The sequence below is a fragment of the Mastigoproctus giganteus genome, chromosome 9, assembly GCF_048544385.1.
Source record: "Mastigoproctus giganteus isolate SK-2022 chromosome 9, ASM4854438v1, whole genome shotgun sequence".
In the NCBI taxonomy this organism is placed as follows: domain Eukaryota; kingdom Metazoa; phylum Arthropoda; class Arachnida; order Uropygi; family Thelyphonidae; genus Mastigoproctus; species Mastigoproctus giganteus.
Window position 1 is genome coordinate 120447501 of NC_143583.1, and position 22476 is coordinate 120469976.

General features: G+C 34.9%; 1 protein-coding gene across 1 annotated transcript in view; it reads left to right on the forward strand.

Moving 5' to 3' along the window:
• LOC150080683 (plexin-A2-like) overlaps window positions 1-22476 on the forward strand; it is a 221690-nt gene that overhangs the window by 147037 nt on the left and 52177 nt on the right. The window contains exons 14-15 of the mRNA XM_090381092.1: window positions 4982-5154; window positions 21114-21243. Of these exons, the coding sequence (XP_090237218.1) occupies window positions 4982-5154; window positions 21114-21243 (303 nt within the window). The remainder of the gene's footprint in view (window positions 1-4981; window positions 5155-21113; window positions 21244-22476) is intronic.

Here is a 22476-nt window from a genome sequence, read left to right on the forward strand (position 1 = left end):
AGGCTTTAAATGGATTGAGCAAACTTATTGATAATGGTATTCTAACTCTTTCTCAGACAACACAAAAAAGGAGACTCAAATTGAAAAAGGATGGCTGCAGGATACATGTGTGAAAATTTGCCTTCAGTCAGAGAGTAATTTATTTTCAGAACAAACTGCCATCTGGTGTTTGAAGTGGTTTGTTTGAAAAAAATTTGAGGAAGAATGAGACATATTGGTAGTGGGATGACCTTCAAATGGAATTTTATTAGTAGTATGTGGTTTTTTTTCGGTTAAAAGACAAAAAACAAGCTTGCTTCCTTGCATCATTTGCTAGTACTACTACTAATAATAATTACACTACCATGTTTTTTGTCTTTTTGGGTACTTCCATTTATATAGATATAATCTGGCTTGCTTTGCAAATTAACAAGATTTTTTTTTTTTTTTTTTTCAATTGAGATTTTAGTAAAAAGCATTTGTTCCTCTTTACATAAATAGTGGGTCTCTAAAGAGAAGCAGTTTGCTTATTGCTGTATCAGGATTTTGAATAATGGTTACTGTTTGGATCAGCATAACATTTGAGGTGGTGTCAACCAAAGATTAGTTTTGTGACCACTGTTGTGTGTGATTTTCATAAATGACACTGATGAAGAAATAGAGGACATGTCAAAATTTGCAGATAATGTGATCATTGGGAGAGTGGTTAATGATCAGCACCAAGCATGTACTGAACAGACTTCAAGGATGATTTGAAAAGTGCCATCTATGCTGTAATGCAGCAAAATGCAATTTCTTTACAATTGAAAAATAGTAACTCCAAAATAACTTACCCACTTGGTGGGATTAGCATTAGTTGAGGCAAATGATGCAAGAAAGCAAGCTTATATAGCATGAGCAAAAAAAAAAAAAAAAAAAACTTTCCATTTCACTCATCCAGTTACTCCAACTGTTTGTCTAGTTTAGCTTTAAATTTATTTAAGCTATCAACTTCCACAACAACAGATGGAAGTCTGTTCCAGCAATCAACTACCCGCTGGCTTAAGGCAAACTTCTGCACTTCTATTTTATAACTGTCTTTCCTCAATTTGAATCTATGACTCCCCCCAGGTTCTTAATCTGAGCAAGTGGAAGTATCCCATCAGCATTGAGTCCGCTCAAACCATTCAAGGATTAAAAACAATGTGAAGAAGAAAGGGTTTTGGGAGTTCTGATATGGGCAAACATGAAGTTTTCTGAGCAGTGTAGACAGGTTACAAGAAGATTCATGGTTTCCTGTCAATGATTTTTTTGAATATTTTCTTGTAAAGACAGGGAGTCCTATCTCTACAAGAAAATATATTGTAGAGATAGGCTTCAAAGGCTTCTGCCTTCTTTCTCAACAGCCTCTGTTGAGAAAGAAGGCAGAAGCCTTTGAAAGCTTCAGTTAGTATTTTAGCGCTTTTAACCTAGTATATTTTATTGTATTTTAAATTCGGTATTTGTATTATCACCTTGTATATTTACGGTATATCACAGTTGTCTTATTTTAAAATTACTATCATCAGTAATATGGTATTTTGTTTTTTTTGTAAATAAATTTATTGTAAATATTAAAATTTTAAGAATTTGGTTTTTCGTCTTTCGTTTTTTACTTCAATGGTTGGTGAGAAACACGAAAAATTATAGTATGAATATACCCAACCCCAGAGGCCTATTTGAAGAATTGTATGTGACTGGTCTCAGATATTTAAACTTGTTTCCCCCCCCCATCTTTTAGTAATTCCTTCATATATTTTTATATTTTATCCTATTTTTAATAGTGGTTTTTGTATCTCCATCTTATTTGGTTAATTTTTTTAAGGTACTGTGTAGTCACTTTCCAAAGATGGTCACCTCAATAATTGAATTCATAAAAATATTCATATAGACAGGTTGCCATAGATAAGTGATCAAACACAAGGATACAGGAGTACATACATTTATCTTAAAAAATACTTTGTTATTTTTAAATCTAAGTCTTCATAAAAGATGTGGAATTGTGCAAATGATATTCAGGGGTATTTATTCTTACTGTTGTTAATGTGTATTTCTGCATGGCAATGATAATTTTTGAAGCGAATGGATGGATGAAATGGGAATATTTTTTTTTTTTTTTTTTTGTTTTGGCTGATGCCGTATAAGCTTGCTTTCTTGCATCATATGCCTCTGCTAATGCTAATCGTGTCATTTTTGAATTTGTGTTTTGGTTGATTATTAATTTTGATTTTAAAGTTGGTTTTGTTGTATTTGATGATTTTAATTTGCCCTCTTCCCTGCATGCTGTTATTTTATCACAAATACTTCAAAATTTTAATTGCCTTTAGTAGAATCAAATTATAGTCAGTATCTTTCATATTCTAGTCAGTATTTTTCAGTACCAATTTTTTTAACATACTTGTTGCACTTGTACTGATGAATCTCCCTGGATTTTGGTATAATCTTGTAATAAATTGGCATGCCTATATTGCTACTAATATTGCTTCTAAAATGATTCATATTTTTATCCATATTCAAATTTTGGTGGATACAGAAATCACTGCTGGCTTTTCTCTCCAAGAAGAAGAAGATTTTTTAATTAAAAAAGAAATTCCCCACCACACAAAATACTTTGTTCCATTCAAACTCATGAATCGAAAAAAATATTTTCTGTGGTGGGGAATTCATGAGTTTGAGATGGTTTTGTTTTGCTTAACGATAAATTCAAAAATTGTCAAAATTTTTGAATGCTAATTTTCCATCAATTTCTTGCCTCTTTGCAGTGCTACTGGACTTGAAATCAAAGCCAAAAAGAAAATACAGTCACTTCAGGGAAGAAATACAGAGTCTGGATAATAACTGGCATGTCCCCTATCCTTCTTGAGAAAGGAGACGTCAGTTTTCTGTTTTCTGAATGGTATTCTTACCTGTGTGGTATCATTGGCCAACTGTTGTCTTGAACATTGTATGAAAGTGGAAATTACAAATTAAATTTTCCGTGTTTGAATACCTTTAATACAGCACATGTATTCCTGGTTTACTTAATGAAATTATACATATGTAATTAGAAATGCAATTGTAACAAATATGACCACAATAAACACCTGGAAAAACTTGCCATGAGCTGTCAAGCAAATTTTGTTCTACTGATTTTTTATTTCTGTGCAATGGAAATGATATGGCCCAGAGATGGTAATCTCCCTCACTTTAGAGAGTAGTAAAGATTTAAGTAATCTAATGGTTAATAAAGATTAATTTTCAAAAAAAAAAAAAAAAACAAATAAATGCAGAATGACAATTGTAGCTGTGTTGTTAGAAGAATCGAAGTTCATTGCAACACAAATGATATGAGCCAGAGATGGTAATTTCCTCTCATTTTAGAAAGTAGTAAAGATTTAAGTATAATATCCTCCTACCAAACACTGGATCACATACCCCTGCAGGATCCACCTTGACTGCCAGTCACACACACTCACTCACTCACTCTCTCTCTCTCTCTCTCTCTCTCTCTCTCTCTCTCTCTCTCTCTCTCTCTCTCTCTCTCCATATGCTGTCTGCATGCCCTCACCCTGCTCTACTTCCATGTAGAGTGTACAGTATGTTAAATGATCCTCCCCATCCAACTAGTGATCATTACTCAATAATTTGTAAATATCAAACAACATTGTCATCATATGCATAGAAATTAATATTCTGGAAATTCTTCAATGAAGAATGAAAAATATTGTCTGTTGATAGCAACAGAGATACCAATGGAGAATGTACCCTTAAACAAAATCCATATTAAAGCATTAATATGGATCCATATTAAAGCATAGGATATACTGAGCAACTAGGGCTCAGTGCATATCCTATGTTTAAACTCAGATTAAAAAATTACGTAAGCGTTACCTCAATCTTTCATCCATAGGATTGCTTCTATGGACGAAAGATTGAGGTAACTCTTACGTAATTTTTTAACTCCAAAACATAAGAAATATTGTGCCATTCTGCTTGTAATTTCAAAAGACATCATCTTTTTTTTCTTTTTTCTTTTTTTTTTTTCTTTGTTAGTGCATCGGCTTCTGTAGCCATAATGCACCTCCCAAAGTTTTTGCATTTTACTCTGATCCAAGCCCGAGGCGGGATTCGAACCCACCACCTTTGAGTTGCCAGGCAGGCACTTTACCCACCTGGCTAGCCCGGTTGGCCCATCATCATTAGATGTAGAATAGTAAAAGGATGAAATTTGGAACTTTGCTTTCTGCACTACACCTTTATCTCCAGCAGTGTTGGTTCAGTATTCAGTACGAGGCAGTTATAGTTCTTTTGATCTTTCAACATGGGATATGTATGCATGATCAATAACAGTCCTGCAAATATGAAAGTGTTATTAGTAGAACAGTAAAAGGACTTTGTTGTTGCAGAATGATCAGCTTGGCTGAAATTTTGCTTTTATGATTTGTGTTTGACCCAAATATCAGCACCACCAGCATGGTACTCATAGCCTGGTTTGACAGTGCAGCGTACCCAGTGCTCCTTGTCATCCTTGGGTTTTAGCAATAAAAGAACATCACTGTTGAGTTCCAGGGACCAAATCTAAAATTATTACTAATAATTATTACTAATAGTTGTGAACCTTACAAATATCCCAACTAGTTTGTAAATATTGAGATGGATAAGTTCACGGATAAATTAGCATGCTAGTAATATTATAGTGATAATATACATGTAGTAATAAGTATAAAATTGCTTTCTTTGAGATAGTTTTGTCACATAATAATGGTCAAATAATTATTACTTAATTTAATATCTTAGATTTTCTAATATTCCTTATGTTTGTTTATAATTACTTTAATATCAATTCTTATTTTTATTAATTACTTCATAAATTTAGATATTTCTAGACACACAAAAACATAAACAAATGTTTTTTGTTTATGCATCTTTGTGCTTGCACTTTTTTTTTTTTTTTTTGTTGTAAATAAAATTCTTGAAAGTTTTTTTTTTTTTTTTTTTGGAACAGTTCTATCCTGAGTCAGGTCCATGGGAAGGAGGAACAAATATTACCATAGATGGCATCAATTTAGGTAGGAAATTTGATGATATTGCTGAAGGTGTAAAAATAGTTCATGATAATGACAGCCAAACAATAGCTAAGTGTTTTCCCCATCAAGAAGACTATTTGAAAACAACAAGGTATATTAAGTTTATTATTCAATTATTTTAATATTGATTAATTGTTATTCTAATTCAGAAGGGGACAGTCCTTTGTAAAAATGCAGAACAGAACACATTAAAAGAGGATCCTTAAAAAGTTACTTAAATTTGAGGACAGTTATTTCTTATAAAACTATAGTTTTTTTTAGAAAAAAAAATTCTTAAGGTGCTGCCTTTTTTACATACTGCTTTCTTTTCTATATTATATAAATTCTTTTGACAGAGATGTGGCTGATGCCAATTTTCAGCCCATGGTTATAGACTTGATTCAAGTTGTAGTGGAATCATTTTTAAAAAGATAAATCTTGGTGTTATTAAGTCTGAAATTGCTTATATCATGGTTTTTTTGCCATCTCTCTATTACATTTTTAATTCTAATAGAAGTTCAATTTCTTCCTCCAGTTTCATTTGCTTCTCAACCAACATTGACAACTGTTTGTTCGGCCATTGCAAGATTGTCAACTTTCACTCATTTCTTCTTCTTTTCCACCTCTCTCTCACCAACCAGAATTGATCAGTTCTAAGACCATCTTTATGTCTCCAGGTGTGATTAAAGCTGGCAGTCTTGAAATTTGATCCTGATCACAATTATATCTCTCAATTGAAACTAATTATTAAATATAATTAGTTATTTTATTTTTATATGTATAATTGGAATTTGGAGAGTATGCATAATTATAAGTATTTAATAATAATAATAATAATAATAAATTATAAGTACGTATATATATTTTGTATAATTAGAATTGGAATTTGGAGAGTACAATATGCACAGAAAGGATAGGCAGAGTAGGAAGGGAGGAGGGGTTATGCTGTTAATTTAGAAACCAGTTGCATCCAGTTGACATTGGCGGACAGTGCAATGTTGAGTCAGTGTGGTGTGACATAAATACTGGGAGAGGGAAAATGAGAATAGGAGTGTGTTATAGGTTTAATGACACTGATGAGTACAATGAACAGTTGTGCAGAGAATTAGAGTGGTAAAGTAAATCAGAATGCCTTGTAATGGGAAATTTTAACTTTCCATATATTGACTAGAACTTGTGGGTTGGTCACTCGCATGCTAGCAAGACTTTTGTGGATTTATTGGAGGTTTGTTTTCTACAGCAACATGTTTGAGGGGCAACCAGAGGGAGTAATATACGGAGCAGTATGGCCTTAGTATTTAATAATAATAATTATTAAATAATAATTATTTAATAATAATAATTATTAACTAATGCTCCTAAAATACCAAATAACAACAAACAGGGAGTAATACTCTTGATCTGATTATCAGCAGTGATTATTCATGCATTAAGAATTTGCAGATAAAGGAACCACTAGGTGACAGTGATCACAGTGTACTGATGTGGAATTTACTTAAAGATGTAACTACCATCAAGGGTAAAGGGAAGGGTTTTTGTTTTCATAAAGGTGACTACAGTAGTCTCAGACAGTTTTTAAATTCTATACAGTGAGATCAACTGATGATGTTAAAAACAGCGCATTCTAAATGGGAAGCCTTTAAGGAATTAATCTTGGAAGCTACTGGGCTTTTCATACCAACTAAGAAATACTGTTCAAGATTTAGACCTAAATAGATGCCAGATGAACTAATGAGGCTTGTGGCAAAGAAGAAAAATGCGTGGAATGCATATAAATTATCAGGTTGTTGTTGTTGTTGTTGTTTGGTTTTTAGGAGCATTAGCAACTAAGGCCATATTGCTCCGGAATATGCGGTGGTCATTCCCTGACCTTTCCGCATCCTCCATATTTGGTGGTGACGGGCTCGAACCCCGGTCTAATCAAGAAGCGTGTGGTACGCACTGCTGCTCCTTCCCACCTGGCTACGGAGACGCCAAATTATCAGGTGAACAAAGAAGCTTACGGCAGATATAAGGTAGTCTGTAATCAAGTCGGAGGTTAGGCAGGCGAAGGCTGATTATGAGAAATCTTTGGCAAAGGATGCAAAGAAAAACAACAAAGACTACTTTACTTATGTAAACGCTAGAAGGAAGAGATGAATCAGATTGGTCCACTTGATGTTGGTGGTTCAACTGTTGATGATTCTGCTCAGATAGCTGACAAACTGAATGAGTATTTTGCATCTACATTCACACATGAGGAATTCTGTAAGGAAGGAGAGGACAGAAGTTTACTAAATTCTAACAAGGAGCTAAATGATTTTGTAATAATAGAGAGCAAAGTGGAGAAGAAATTGTTGAAGTTAAACATAAAAAAGGCACCTGAGGCAGATGGAATCTATTCAGTTATATTGAAAGAGGCAGCAAGAGAAGTAAGCAAACATTTAGCCATAATTATGAGAGCATCCTTAGATTCAGGGAAGGTCTCCATAAATGGGAGATGTGCAAATGTATCCCCAATTCACAAAGGGGGGTTCAAAGGGTGACACAAATAATTATAGACTTGTTAGTTTAACTTCAGTTCTGGGGAAAATAATGGAGTCACTGGTTAAAGAAGTGTTGCAGGATCACCTAGAGAAGACTGCAGTAATGGTTCAGACTCAGCATGGGTTTATTAAGGGGAGGTCTTGTTTGACCAATTTGATTGGATACTATGATGTGGTCACAAAGGTATTGGATGCAAAAAAAATTTTGTTATCATATATAGGTGACCCCTGCTTAACGCTGATAATTCATTCTGGAAAAACAGAGGAGTGCTAAGTGAATCAGTGCTAAGCGAGTGCCGTATTCCCGTAATGTAACATATGTATTTGCAAGTTGCAGTCTATATCACTGTGACTCACAAATAATAAATGGTAGTGAAAAGATGCCAAATGTTGGTCAAAATATTTAATATTAAAAATCTGTACATATAAAATATTCTCCATTACGTATGGCGCCTCCGTAGCCAGGTGGGAAGGAGCAGCAGTTCGTAGCACACGCTTCTTTATTAGACCGGGGTTCGAGCCTGTCACCACCAAATACGGAGGATGTGGAAAGGTCAGGGAATGGCTACCGCATATTCCCGGAGCAATATGGCCTTAGTTGCTAATGCTCCTAAAAACCAAAATAAACAAACAAAAACAAACCATTACATATGTAAATAATTATGTGGTAAGTAACTACATTACGTATCAAACTTAAAATGCCAATTAAAATCATGAATCTATTAATCCTGGGCTGTCGAGTTTTCGTATCTTTGGTACGAAAATAAATGATCATCTCAACAATGGGCTTGCAAATTTTCAAAAAAAAATAACAAAGGGCTCTTGCGAGCCCACTATAGCTCACCACTGTGTTTAATACACTCTTATTCAATTCATTTGGCCTTAGGGCTCTCTTGGAAAGCTTTTATTGTACAGTATTGTACTTTAACACTGTTCAAATTCCTTATCTTACATACTGTTGTAATTATATATATATATTTTTTTATTTATTTATTTATTTTATTTTTTTGTGTAGTTTCCCAAATCCCCATCAGATTATGTTAAATATTTGAGTATCATCTTCTACAGAAATTATGGAGCCCATGATTATAGGCATATTACAGACCATCTGGACAAGAATGGAATTATACAAGAAACACATGTCATTGGGTTTGTTAAAGGAAAATCTCATCTAACTAATCTAATAAGTTAAGAATTATTTGCCTCTTGTCAAGAACTGGAGGCAAATAATAATTCTGATATAAGTATATTTGGACTTTAGTAAGGCCTTTAGCTGTGATGCAATTCTACATGAATACCTTTTCTATAAATTGAAATAATATGCCATTAGTGTGAAGGTACTACAGTGAATAAAAGGTTGACTAAATGATAAAAGATAAAGAATGGTGATCAATAGATAATTTCCTGAGTGGGCCAGGATAGGGGGACCAGATGTCCCAGTATCCCAAAAAAAAAAGTTTTAGGGATGCTGTTTTAACCCAGTTTTCCTGCAAAAAATGGAAATTTGAATAAAAGGTCAGTAAAAAGTATTTTTTTTCTGATCTAAACATACACAGTTAAAATTAATAATGTATAATTTAACTTAGCATAGGACTGTAAAGAAAAATGAGTAACATTCTTTAAAACACAATTAAGTTGAGCAGTACCTAGAAGTCTTGAAGCTTTTACAGTACTTATTTTTCAATTTCTTTGCTTTGTAATAATGTGGAAATAATTTTTTTAGCATAAATTAGACAGAAAATTTATCCTAAAATGGTAGTCAACAGTAATATAATAAATAGCAACCTGCATGCATTTTATATCTAACATTATTGAAGTGCAAGGACTCTGTAATAAAGTAAAACATCAGTGTGAACTACATGTTCTGCTTGCTCATGTACTGTTTTTTAATATTGTGTTGTACTGTTTTCATTGCTAAAATAATCACAGTAAGCAGAAGCATTTTATAATTATTGATAAATTATTGATGAAATATTTTATTTTCTTCCATCAGCAAAATTACCATGCATAAATACATAAGGAAGCATATTTGAAGGAATAAATAAATTTTTATTGCAAAATATGTATTGCAATGTTCCCTCCAAAGCCAGTGGCCAGGAAAAAATGATTGTTTGGTGGAAAAGATCCATGCACACAGTGTGTGTGACATTTTTAAGTATTGGGCATGATGGTTGTACTGATATAAAAGAACTCATTTAAAATGAAGAAAACATAACAAAAATTTCTATTTTCAAAAAACAAGAACATGTCAAGCCTTCAAAGCACTTGGATAAAAACAGGAAAATGACATCTCTCATTAGATGAAAAGGTCACAGAAATAATGCTGTTTTTCAGCCCCTGAATTGTGCTTGCAATTAGAACACTGGTGGTGGTGATAATAATCCTTGCACACTGTGGGGGAAAGCTTTGTTTGAATCTTGACTCGACAAGAGAAACTTCAGTGGGCTTCATTCACAATATGGCTAAGTTAGCCAATCTCAATTGAGGATTTCATGGTTTTATCTCTTAGAAATTTGGCTCTTTTTTTTTTTTTTCCCCCTCCAGCAAATGGGCATAAATTTACCCTTGCTTTGGAGCTTAGCACAAGGCTGCCATAGGTTAGGCACGAGGGTGCTTTGAGTGACCCATGGCTCTAGCCTACATGCTTACTAAATATGGTGCTGTTTCTTTTAATTTTTTTTCTCTGTTTTGTGAACTTTCCTATTATGGTCATCCTGGAATACAAACAGAAAAAGTTATTTATTATATTGTCATAATTTCTGCTCCTGAGTGCAGCCCTCTTGGATGCAGTGGCTTTTATGTTAACAGGATCCTAACCACTAGTTTATGCAGAAACAATTGATTCTTTACTTACTGTCAATATAACAATGCCAGTGCCAGGGAAGATACTGGAAAACTGCCAGTATTCCAGTGTCTGCCATGTGGCAGATAGCAATGTATCATGCAGCTTAATCTGTATGACATCTTGATATCTGCCACTTGTTTTAAGAAGTTTGGGCTCAATTCTCATTGATCACTAGAGGAATTTCTAAACTCCTCTTCAATTGAGGCTGTGGCAGTTAACCATACTTCCTCCACCGATCTTAGCTGGAGGGAGTAAGGTTCACTGCCAGTTTTTTCGCACATTTTTGTACCTATTTTTTAAGGACTGTAAAGAAAAATGAGTAACATCCTTTAAAACACGATAAAGTTGAGAAATACCTAGAAGTCTTGAAGCTTTTACAATACTTATTTTCAATTCCTTTACTTCATACCAATATGGAAATAATTTTTTTAGCATAAATTAGACAGAATAGTGAAATTGAATGAAAGTTTCTACAGTGGAGGAATTTTGCTAGTAGAAACGATTACAAATGACTTTCTCATAATTTTATAACTTTATTATAAAAAATATGTCCTAGACAAAAGCAGAAGTCAGCAGGAAACTGATCTGAACATAGCTTTTTTGTTTTTTTTTTCAGTAGGAACACTAGAAACATATTGCACTTGTCTTCTTGCTTTATCAAGTTCTTGAAGCCTGCTGCTTTAGAGAGACCTCAGTTACTGCCATAACCAAATGAGAATATGCCTCATTTTCAACCTCTATGTTGTCAGACATAGCATTTTTAATACATTTTTATTCAAACAAAGTTGGCTTATGTTTATTTCAGAAGTTCACTGATTACATTTTTAGACTAAACCAAGTTTGGGGAACAACTTTCTAATTGAAAAAAAAAAAAAAAAAGCAGTTATTTAAGCAAAATTTAAATGTAGAAATTGTAAAATCCATATGGTAATAAAATGCATAATAAAAATACATAATTACATAAAAATTGATCAAATGAAGATGTTGCCACTGAATTTAAAAAACTGGCTTCTCGGATGCCAATGGCAAGAGTTTCAAGCAAATTAGCAACATTGTATCTTCGTTTCTGATATAAACCACAACCCAGTATGTAAAAAGTATAAACATAAATGAAAATGAGAATAAAATTTAGCTACCAATATAATGGAGGATGTAAAATAGAAATTTCTAGATTTAAAAGGGGGATTTTTTAGAAAATGGCTTGTGAACTTTACAGTTGACACAATGAAGAATTAAAACTGGAAATAATAATAACTGAAATTTCTAGAGACATATAACATTTTAGCCTAATGCTAAAATGTTATCCAAAATGTTAGCCTAATGCTAAAATGTTATATGTCTAAAGAAAGAAAAGTTAAAGAAAAGAGATTTAAAAACATAATAATAAGTGAGTAGCCTACAGAAGTATAAATGGATTTGGAAACAATGACTTGAATATATAGAGATATTATAAATATAGCAGTTTAGACTAATAATAACTAAAATAAAATTTGACTAATGAGATTATACACAGGCAAAGTTGTAAACAACAGCTTGCAGTAAAAAGGAAATAAAATGAAATATAAAAATAAATAATAGCAAAACCTGGAATCTTTTTCAGTTATTATTAGTCTACATTACTATATTTCTAATATCTCTATATATTTAAGTCATTGTTTCCATATCCATTTATACTTCTGTAGGCTACTCATTTTTAATTATGTTTTCAAAATTATGTTAGGCTAAAATGTTATATGTCTCTAGAAATTTCAGTTATTGTTATTATTTCCAGTTTTAATTTTGCTTCTTCATTTTTCCAACTGTAAAGTTCACAAGCCATTTTCTAAAAAATTCTCCTTTATAATCTAGTAATTTCAGTTTTACATCTTCCATTATATTGGTAGCTAAATTTTATTATCATTTTCATTTATATTGGTAACTAAATTTTATTCTTATTTTCATTTTTATTGGTAACTAAATTTTATTCTCATTTTCATTTATATTGGTTGTTAAATTTTATTCTCATTTTCATTTATATTGGTTGATAAATTTTATTCTCATTTTCATTTATATTGGTTGCTAAATTTAAATGTAGTTAAAGAAAGAAAGTGAGAGAGACAGAGAGTGAACATAAATGAAAATGAGAATATTTATTCTCATTTTCATTTATGTTATGCTTTTTACCCATTGGCTTTTGGTTTACATCAGAAATGAAGACATGGTGTTGCTGTTTTGCTTGCAATTCTGGCACCCGATGAGAAGCCGGTTTTTTAAGTTGTGTGGCAACATCTGCATTTGATCTTATGCAAATTTTATTAGTTATCTTCATACTTTGTCTGTTTTATTTTTACTGTTCTTTTATTACTTTTCTTCTCCTCTTATTACTTTATATATATATATATATATATTCTCAGTTAAGAAACAAAATAAGCAGAAAAAGGCAAAATAACAAAAGTTATAGTATGTCTAATGCTCCAAAACGTGCAGTGCAGCAGTACAAGAAGCAAACGGATATAAATAATGTGTGGTTTGTGGAATAAATAAAGTGTCTGTGAAAATGGAAATGAAAAATACACAAGGTCCCAGAACTAAGAGAAGTTTAAGGGATAGTAGAAAGTGGAAGTGAAGTAGTGGTTAAACAGGTTAAAGAATTTGAAAAACCTAGTGCAAAAATAAAAATGAACTGGGACTGAGGGAAAAAAAAAAACATATACATATATATATATACATATACAGGGTATCTCAAAAATATTGGTACAAACGTTTAGGGGAGGTAGGTAACATCTAAAGGAATGTGAATCGCATAGGAACCCATAACCGGAAACGTCACCGTAAGTCGGTACACAGCACTGTTCATCAGTTCGTGAGAGGAGAGGGAAAATTTCTGGTTTACTCATTCAAGCAGTAGTTGCCACACGAAGAGCATGCATCGATATACGAACTGTGAGCTGGCAGACATGCACCTAGTGTATGGATTAGCGGAGGGCAATGGACGAGCCGCTCAACGAATTTATGGAGAACGCTTCCCAGACAGACATGTACCGGACCACCATTTGTTTGTGCGTGTGCATCAAAATTTATGCGATTATGGGTCATTTAGAGGTAACAGGAGTAGTGCGGGCAGACCACGTTCGACGCAAACTCCCGCCATGAAAGAAAGTGTGTTGAATGCCATCCAGAATAATCCTACTACCAGCACACGTGCCGTTGCCTCTGCCTTAGGAGTGTCTCGTTGCAGTTTACAGCGTGTCTGGCACGACGATTCCTTACGCCCCTTTCATCTCCAAAGGGTTCAGTTACTGCTCCCCCAAGAACATCCTGCACATGTGGCGTTTGCGCAGTGGTTTCTCCAAGAAACTGTTCAAGACTTGAATTTTACAGCCTATGTTTTGTTCACGGATGAGGCTTATTTCACCCAGGAAGGCTTATTCAATCAGCACAATGCTCACGTGTGGGCTCACGACAACCCATACGGTGTGCGCCCCCGTGCGGCACAAATGTGTGGGCAGGTATGGTCGGTGCCTGCTTAGTCGGCCCATACCTGTTACCATCCCGCATGAACTCCGCTGAATATCGGATCTTTCTTGAACAAGTTCTACCAGGGTTACTTGACGATGTTCCAGCAAATGTGAGATGCAACATTTGGTTTCAACATGACGGGGCGCCTGCCCATTATGGAAGGTGTGTTCGTGACAATTCGAACAGGTGTTTTGGGCGTCGATGGATTGGCCGTGGTGGACCCTCTGCCTGGCCCCCACACTCACCTGATTTATCAAGCCTTTATTTCTTTCTGTGGGGGGCCCTGAAATCTATCGTGTATGAATCGCCTGTGGAGACGGAAATGGATCTCGTGGCGAGACTCGTCTGTGCTGCTGCTACTGTCAAAGAAACTCCAGTTGTGTTTGACCATGTCTGCCAATCCATGCTGCATCGGTGTCACTCATGCATCGCGTCTCATGGTGGAATCTTCGAGCATCTGTTGTAACATCATGAAATGCATCCATCTCGTACTCCATTGTTAATATTATGTCAAATAAATAAATGTTTGCCACTAATTACTGTCTTGTGTCATTTCTGCTTCTTGTGCCTCTGCTACTACTTTCCCGTGATGTTTCCAGTTATGGGTTCCTATGCAATTCACATTCCTTTGGATGTTACCTACCTCCCGTAAACGTTTGTACCAATATTTTTGAGACACCCTGTGTATATATATACAAATATACACACACACATATAAAATGATACATAGCCAGGAAATTCATCAGGGGACTATTCCTGACCACGTATCTGTGCTTCCAAACTTGTCTGTAGTATTAGAAAAGGGGGGCAAATATGCAGCCTTTTATCATAATACTAGTAGACAAGGTCGTCCCTATGCAGTGTAAAAATTTAAATTAAAATAAATACAAATATATACAAATTTACAGAAGTGTAATGTGGAATATAATACAAATGTATGTGAAGTGCATGAAAAAGTATAGACAAGCAAATGGTATAGGGAATGGTAAATTCTAGGGAAGGGGGAAAGGGAGAAAAGATGTTCAAAAGAAGGCAAAAATAGCGATAGGATTTGAGTATAGACGGAGCGTTTGTATCACCCTCGTATTGCACTAATAGTTTTATGAACGGGAAAAAATAGAAAAAGGCAGTATAAAGAAAAAAAGTGTAGAAAAAGTCATTAAAAATACTGAACTTACTGGGTGTGTAAGGCCCAACCTTAAAGAAAGGGTTCTATAAGAACTCTTTCTTATTTCTTATTAATTTACAGAATTAATACAATTTTTGATTTGTTGAAAATTATAGCTATAAAAAATATAAAATTTATTATTATTTTTTAAAGCATTAAAAATTTCATATAATAATTAATACAGTCAATTAATATATTCGAGATAGAATTCAAAATCAAATTTTTTTCAGAAATAAAAAAAAGTATATCAGATTCTGTGTGACCACTTTTGTTACAATGGGGGGATATGAGTTAAGATAGTTAGTAATGAAAAAGACCTATGGTTTACATTGTATATAATCTGACATTAAGTTCTGTTATTATTGAAAACTGGCTGGCAGGACAGCATATGGCATGTTATGTGTGATATACAGGAATTTTGCTAGTGGGGAGAAAAAGGTCATTGTTTGAATTATATAAAGCACCATTGATTATGCTAGATTTTGAATATTGCATGCAGCTTTAGAAACCCATCCCCCCCATTTCAGGAAGGATATGGATCCTAGTGAAATAGTAACAAGGTTAGTTATTAGTATAAAGGAAGTATTCCTGCAGAGACAACTTCAGTTTCTCTTTTCCAAATTTTGAGCATAGTAACCTGATCAACCTGATCGTGGCACAAATTAGAGTACACTTACTTAAGTTAAGGAAGAATAATTGTATACTGGATATAAAAAAAAAATTCTTTTAGCCAAAAGGTTTAATTGTGGTTTCTTAAGTAGAATATGTGGAAATCAAATGCACCTAATATTTGGTCTCATTATATGTTTTAGCTTTTTTTCCCTATTCTTCATAGAATTGCTTTACAAAAATTAGAGCCTTTATGAATTTGTATACTACGCATCCTGATCATCTTTTGTTTTAGAATACATAATTTGTTGAAGCATTCCACTTAAAATTAACCTTCCAGTATGAAACTGGTATTTGCATGCAGCTTATAGATTTCAATGTAGATCTAAGATTTTGTTGCGATGGTTCTAATTGCTATGTCTATAAATAATTGTGTGTGTGTGTGTGTGTGTGTGTGTGTGTGTGTGTGTGTGTGTGTGTGTGTGTGTGTGTGTGTGTGTGTGTGTGTGTGTGTGTGTGTGTGTGTGCGCACACTCACAAGAAGTGTGGCAATAACGTTCCTGGACTGGTGCTGTTGCAGTCATGTTCGATATGTTTGAAGAAGTCTTATGTCATAGTTCAAACTTCTTCCAACAGATGATGATACAGAGATTGTCCAATGGGCTGAAAGATTGCAAATTACAACCAGTTTCATTAATAGTGTTAATGTTCTATGACATGATTTTGCAATGGGCAATGAACAATTATCAAATTTTGCTTTAAACTGGGAAAATTTGCAATAGAAGCATATGAAACAATAAAAACTATTTATGGTGATGAAACATTAAGTTGTACTAGTGTGTTTGAATGGAATAAGCAGGTCAAAGACAGGTGTAAGGATGCTTGCAATGACCCAAGAAGTGGGCATCCATCAGCCTCTCGAAATTAGGATAAAGTTATAAAAGTTTGGGAAATTGTGACAAGAGATCATTGTTTGATCCTCAGAATGATGACTGATGAGTTGGATATGAATAAGGAGATGATTTGTCAAAGTCTGCATAAAGGTTTAGGAAAAAGGAAGGCGTGTGTATGCAAAATTTGTGCCACACAGCCTTACAGATGAGCAGAAGTAATGAAGAGTCTCATTATGTGAAGACTTCATCCAGACTTGTCAAGACAATCCTAATTACCTACACTATATTTTGACTTGAAACGAGTGGTCAATGTTTCTGTACAAAGACAAAGTGTCACAGCATGCAGTGGACTTCAATATCATCTATCACAAAAAGTTTCGTTTACAGAAGTCTAGGATCAAGATGAATGCTGATCATGTTTATTGACAAACAGGGTATATTGAGATAGTGTTAGGTGGGTCTTAAAACTGCTAGATTGGGAGGAAACAAGGACTAATAGATTAACAGTAACCACTGGTAGAGGTGAAAGTGATTCATGCACTGCTTCTATTGGAATGAGCAGCAGCCTGGAAAACAAGATGCAGGCTATTTCAGAGACTGCTGGGCGTCATTGCGGTACAAGAGTAAACACATGGGTTGTGTTAGGGTATCTAAGAAAAGGAATAAATGCACGTATACTTGCGTATACACCAATGCTAGGAGTTTGGTAAATAAATTTGATGAATTTGAGGTATTGCTCAAAACATCAAAGGCAGATATTGTTGGGATATCAGAGACATGGTGTCACACAGATATAAGGAATGCAGAACTGGGATTTGGGGAGTACAATGTTTACAGGAAGGATAGACAGGATAGGAAGGGAGGAGGGATGCTATTAGTTAAGAAATACATAAAATCCAAGGAAGTGAAGCCAGTCGACATTGCTGGACAGTGCAGTGTCGAGTCAGTTTGGTATGACATACGCATTGGGAGATCAAAATTGAGAGTAGGAGTGTGGTATAGGCCTAATGACTCCGATGAGTATAATAAAAAACTGTACAGGGAAATAGAGTGGTCCAGTAAATCAGAGAGTCTTATAATGGGGGATTTTAATTTCCCAGATATTGACTGGAATTTGTGGGTTGGTCACTGACACACTAGCAAGACTTTTTTGGATTTATTGGATGATTGTTTTCTACATCAGCATGTTCGGGAGGCAAATAGAGGGAGTAATACTCTTGATCTGATTTTAAATCGTGATTCTTCATGCATTAAGAATCTGCAGATAAAGGAACCACTAGGAGGCAGTGATCACAGTGTGCTGAAGTGGGATTTACTCAAAGAGGTAACTACCATCAGGGGTAAACAGAAGGGTTTTTGCTTTTGTAAAGGCGACGATGGTGGTCTGAGACAGTATTTAAATTCTATATGGTGGGACCAACTGATGATGTTACCAACAGCAAATTCAAAATGGGAGGCATTCAAAGAATTTATCTTGGAAGCTACTAACCACCTTTACATACCAACTAAGAAATATTGTTCAAGGTTTAGGCCTAAATGGATGTCAGATGAACTAATGAGACATGAGGCAGAGAATAAAAATGCATGGGATACATATAAATTAATGGGTCACATGGAAGCCTATGATAGATATAAGCTGGTCTGTAACCAAGTCACAAAGGCGATTAGGCAGGCAAAGGCAGATTATGAGAAATCTTTGGCAAATATGCAAAGAAAAACAGCAAAGAATTCTTTACCTATGTAAACTCTTGAAGGAAACGAATGAATCAGATTGGTCCACTGGATATTGATGGTTCAACTGTTGATGATCCTGCTCAGGTGGCTAACAAACTAAATGAGTATTTTTCATCTACATTCACACATGAGGAGTTATTCAGGGAAGGGAATGCCAGAGGTGAATTAAACTCTGGCAGTCAGCTAGATGATTTTGTAATAACTGAGAGGAAAGTGGAGGAGAAATTGTTGACGATAAACATAAAAAAGGCACCCGGGGTGGATGGGATCTATCCAGTTATATTAAAGGAAATAAGCAAACCCTTAGCCATAATTAAGAGAGCTTCCTTGGACTCAGGGGAGGTACCCATGGACTGGAGATGTGCAAATGTGACCCAAATTCACAGAGGAGGATCAAAGGGTGACACAAGTAATTATAGACCTGTTAGTTTAACTTCTGTTCCCGGAAAATTAATGGAGGCACTGGTTAAAGAAGCACTGCAGGATCATCTAGATAAGACTTCAGTTATAACATGGACACAGCATGGTTTTGTTAAGGGAAAGTCTTGTCTGACCAGTTTGATTGGATACTATGATGTGGTCACAAAGGAACTGGATGCAGGGAATAAGTTTGATATCATATATTTGGATCTTAGTAAGGCTTTTGATACTGTTGCATATGGAAGACTGCTGAACAAATTGGAGCAGTGTGGCATTGGAGGCAAATTGCTGCTATGGATAAAGGGATGGTTGAGTGGGAGAAGACAGTCGTGTTTGTTATTTGGTTTTTAGGAGCATTAGCAACTAAGGCCATATTGCTCCGGGATTTGCAATGGTCATTCCCTGATCTTTCCGCATCCTCCATATTTGGTGGTGACGGGCTCGAACCCCGGTCTAATCAAGAAGCGTGTGCTATGCACTGCTGCTCCTTCTCACCTGGCTACAGAGTCACCTGGGAGAAGACAGAGAGTGGTGATCAATGGACACTGCTTTTTGTAGACTAATGTTATTAATGGAGTCCCTCAGGGTTCAGTGTTGGGTCCATTGTTGTTTTCTGTATTTATAAATGATATTGATGATGGTATATCAAGCTTAATGTCCAAGTTTGCAGACAATATGGAGGTTGGCAGGGTTGTTAAGGACACTAATGACAACATGCTGCTGCAATAGGATCTAGAAAAGTTGAGCAGATAGGCTGAGAGGTGGCAAATGAAGTTTAACATTGACTAATTGACTAATTTGAAGACTACATATGAGAAGCAGTAACGTCCAGAGTAACATATCAATATCAACTCTGTCATAATACACTGACAGTGGTAGAGAATGAAAAGTACCTGGGTGTAATTGTGCAGGCAGATATGAAGTTTTCTGAGCAGTGCAGATGGTCTGCAAGAGTAGCTCATGGTGTCTTGTCAATGATATACAGGAATTTTTCTAGCAGGGATAAGGAGGTGATATCCCCTTGTATAAGGCAATGGTAAGGCCACACCTTGAATACTGTATACAAGTCTGGAGGACTCATTTTAAGAAGGATGTAGAGCTGTTGGAACGAGTATAGAGAAGGGCAACAAGATTAGTGAATGGATCGAAGGGTTGCTCTTATGAAGAAAGGCTTAAGTTTTGCATGTTACAGTGTCTGTAGGCTAGGCACCTGCGAGGTGGCGCCTCCGTAGCCAGGTGGGAACGAGCAGCAGTGCGTAGCACACGCTTCTTGATTAAACTGGGGTTCGAGCCCGTCACCACCAAATACGGAGGATGCAGAAAGGTCAGGGAATGACCACTGCATATCCCGGAGCAATATGGCCTTAGTTGCTAATGCTCCTTAAAAAACCAAAGAACAAACAACAACAACCTGCGAGGTGATCTAATTGAGGTGTATAAAGCCTTGAATGGTTTGAGCATGCTCAATGCTGATGGGATTCTTCCTCTTGCTGAGAATAATCACCTGAGAGGGCATAAATTAAAATTGAAGAAAGACAGTTTTTGGATAGATGTGCGGAAGTTTGCCTTTAGCCAGCAGGAAGTTGGTTGGTGGAACAGACTTCCATCTTTTGTTGTGGAAGTTGATAGCCTAAATAAATTTAAGGCTGAGCTGGACAGGTATTTGGAATGAATGGAGGGGTGAAATGGGAGTGGTTTTTTTTTTTTTTTTTTTTGGCTGATGCTGCATAAGCTTGCTTTCTTGCATCATATGCCTCTACTAATGTTAATGATTCACAAGGAATTTATACTTGAAAGGAGAAAGTCAATGTTGCTTTCTACATACAGGTGCTTCAAAGACTATTGAAAGACATTTCCCAGTTGAAGTCACAATTCGAGAAAAAGGAAGTGGGTACAATGCCATGTTTTGTCAGAAACGTGGAATTTTACAGATCAACCGTCCACTGTACTCTCCTGCTCTAGCACCAGAAAAGTGAAGAAAACCAGTGATTTTCTTCCCCTTTCTCAAGGTGAAAACGCCCTAGAAATAAAGATATTTCAGGATATTGAGGACATAAAGAAAAATGTGACCACTGAACTGAACATCATCTCTTTGGATGCCTTTGTCAACTCTTTTTCTTAAACTTTTAGAATGTTGTAATAAGCACATTGCATTAGGTGATGATTACTTTAAATAAAAATAAAACCATTTTTGAGCTCCTTCACTTTGTCTTCTTTTTATTGCACCAGTCTGGAAACTTTTCTGCCACACCTCAAATTGATACAAAATTAATAAACCTTCTGAATATTTGTTTATAAGAATTTATGTACAGTTTCTGTATTGTTTATCCAGTTATGAAAGACAGTTATTAATGAAATAGATTATATGTATCATTTCAGGATTGTATGCCAAGTAGAAAGTCCACATAACTTAACAGCAGGCCTTATAGGAGACTCTGTTGCTGGTCCTGTGATGGTTATAGTCAATGATGATTATATTGCTTCTTCAAAAAGGCACTATTCTTTTGTTGTAAGTATTCTCTCTCTCTCTCTCTCTCTCTCTCTCTCTCTCTCTCTCTCTCTCTCTCTCTCTCTCACACACATTAAAATTTTGATCCCTGTTTATTGACTTTCTACACCACAACCAATTGCTTGATGTTCAACAGTACCAGATAACCAAATAGTTACTAATTATGACATACAATGTATTCATAACTGCTTAACCATTTAATTGCAGACGTTATATTAAAAGTAGCAATGAAAAATTTTTAATAGCTGCAGTACTTCAATGAACTATTGCTACATAAGCATTGAAAAGTTAAAACACAAAAAAGCCTAATACAGGTGTAATATGAGGTTGGGCATGAGTTTTAAAACAACTTGTAATAATTATAGAAGGCTAAGTAAAATCAAAAACAAATGAAAATTAAGTATCACCAGGAAAAAATAAATATGCAGTAAACTAGTTGCAGATACTGGTTTTTGTTTTTTGTGCACAAAATCATCTTGGGAATATCAATATTGTCTTCGAGAGCATGAGGTTACTTGCTGAAAAGTGTATTTTTTCAGATTCTGTTTAGATGCATCAATGAACGGTTCTACTGGATTGTAGATATAAGCTTAATTTTCAGCACTCGCCCCATTGAACAGAGGGTCTTCATAGGACTTTACCATTATTACAGTAAGTGAAATTGTCATCATCAGTACAAATAAATTCCATTAACTGTTTTTTCTCAGTAAGCTGTTTATTTGTACCCTATTGTAGTAGATTCCTACAATTAGGATCCTAGAACATACAAATGTTTTTATGAACTTTTTTTCCTTAACAAGGTCATTCAGTTCTGACTGTATAACTAAATGTGGTTTAGTTGAAAGGGTTAGTATTAGTATTAGCATTAGCTTTAGTAGAGGCATATGATGCAAGAAAGCAAGCTTATACAGCATCAGCCAAAAAAAAAAAAAACCTTCCCATTTCACCTATTAATTTGCTCCAAAAGTTTGTGCAATTCTTCCTTGAATTTATTTAAGCTGGCAATTTCCACAACGACAAATGGAAGTTTGTTCCAGCAATAAACCACTCACTGGATAAAGACAAAGTATTTCAAAATCTTGATCAATTTCAGTACTTTATGGTGCATCTTTTATAACTTCAGTGTTTATCCCACTCTTCAGTGGGATAAACAATACTTCTTTTGTTCTTGGATGAAAATCCTGATATTTTGGTCAAGCAGATGCAACAGTTTGAAATGTGAGTTCTCTGTTC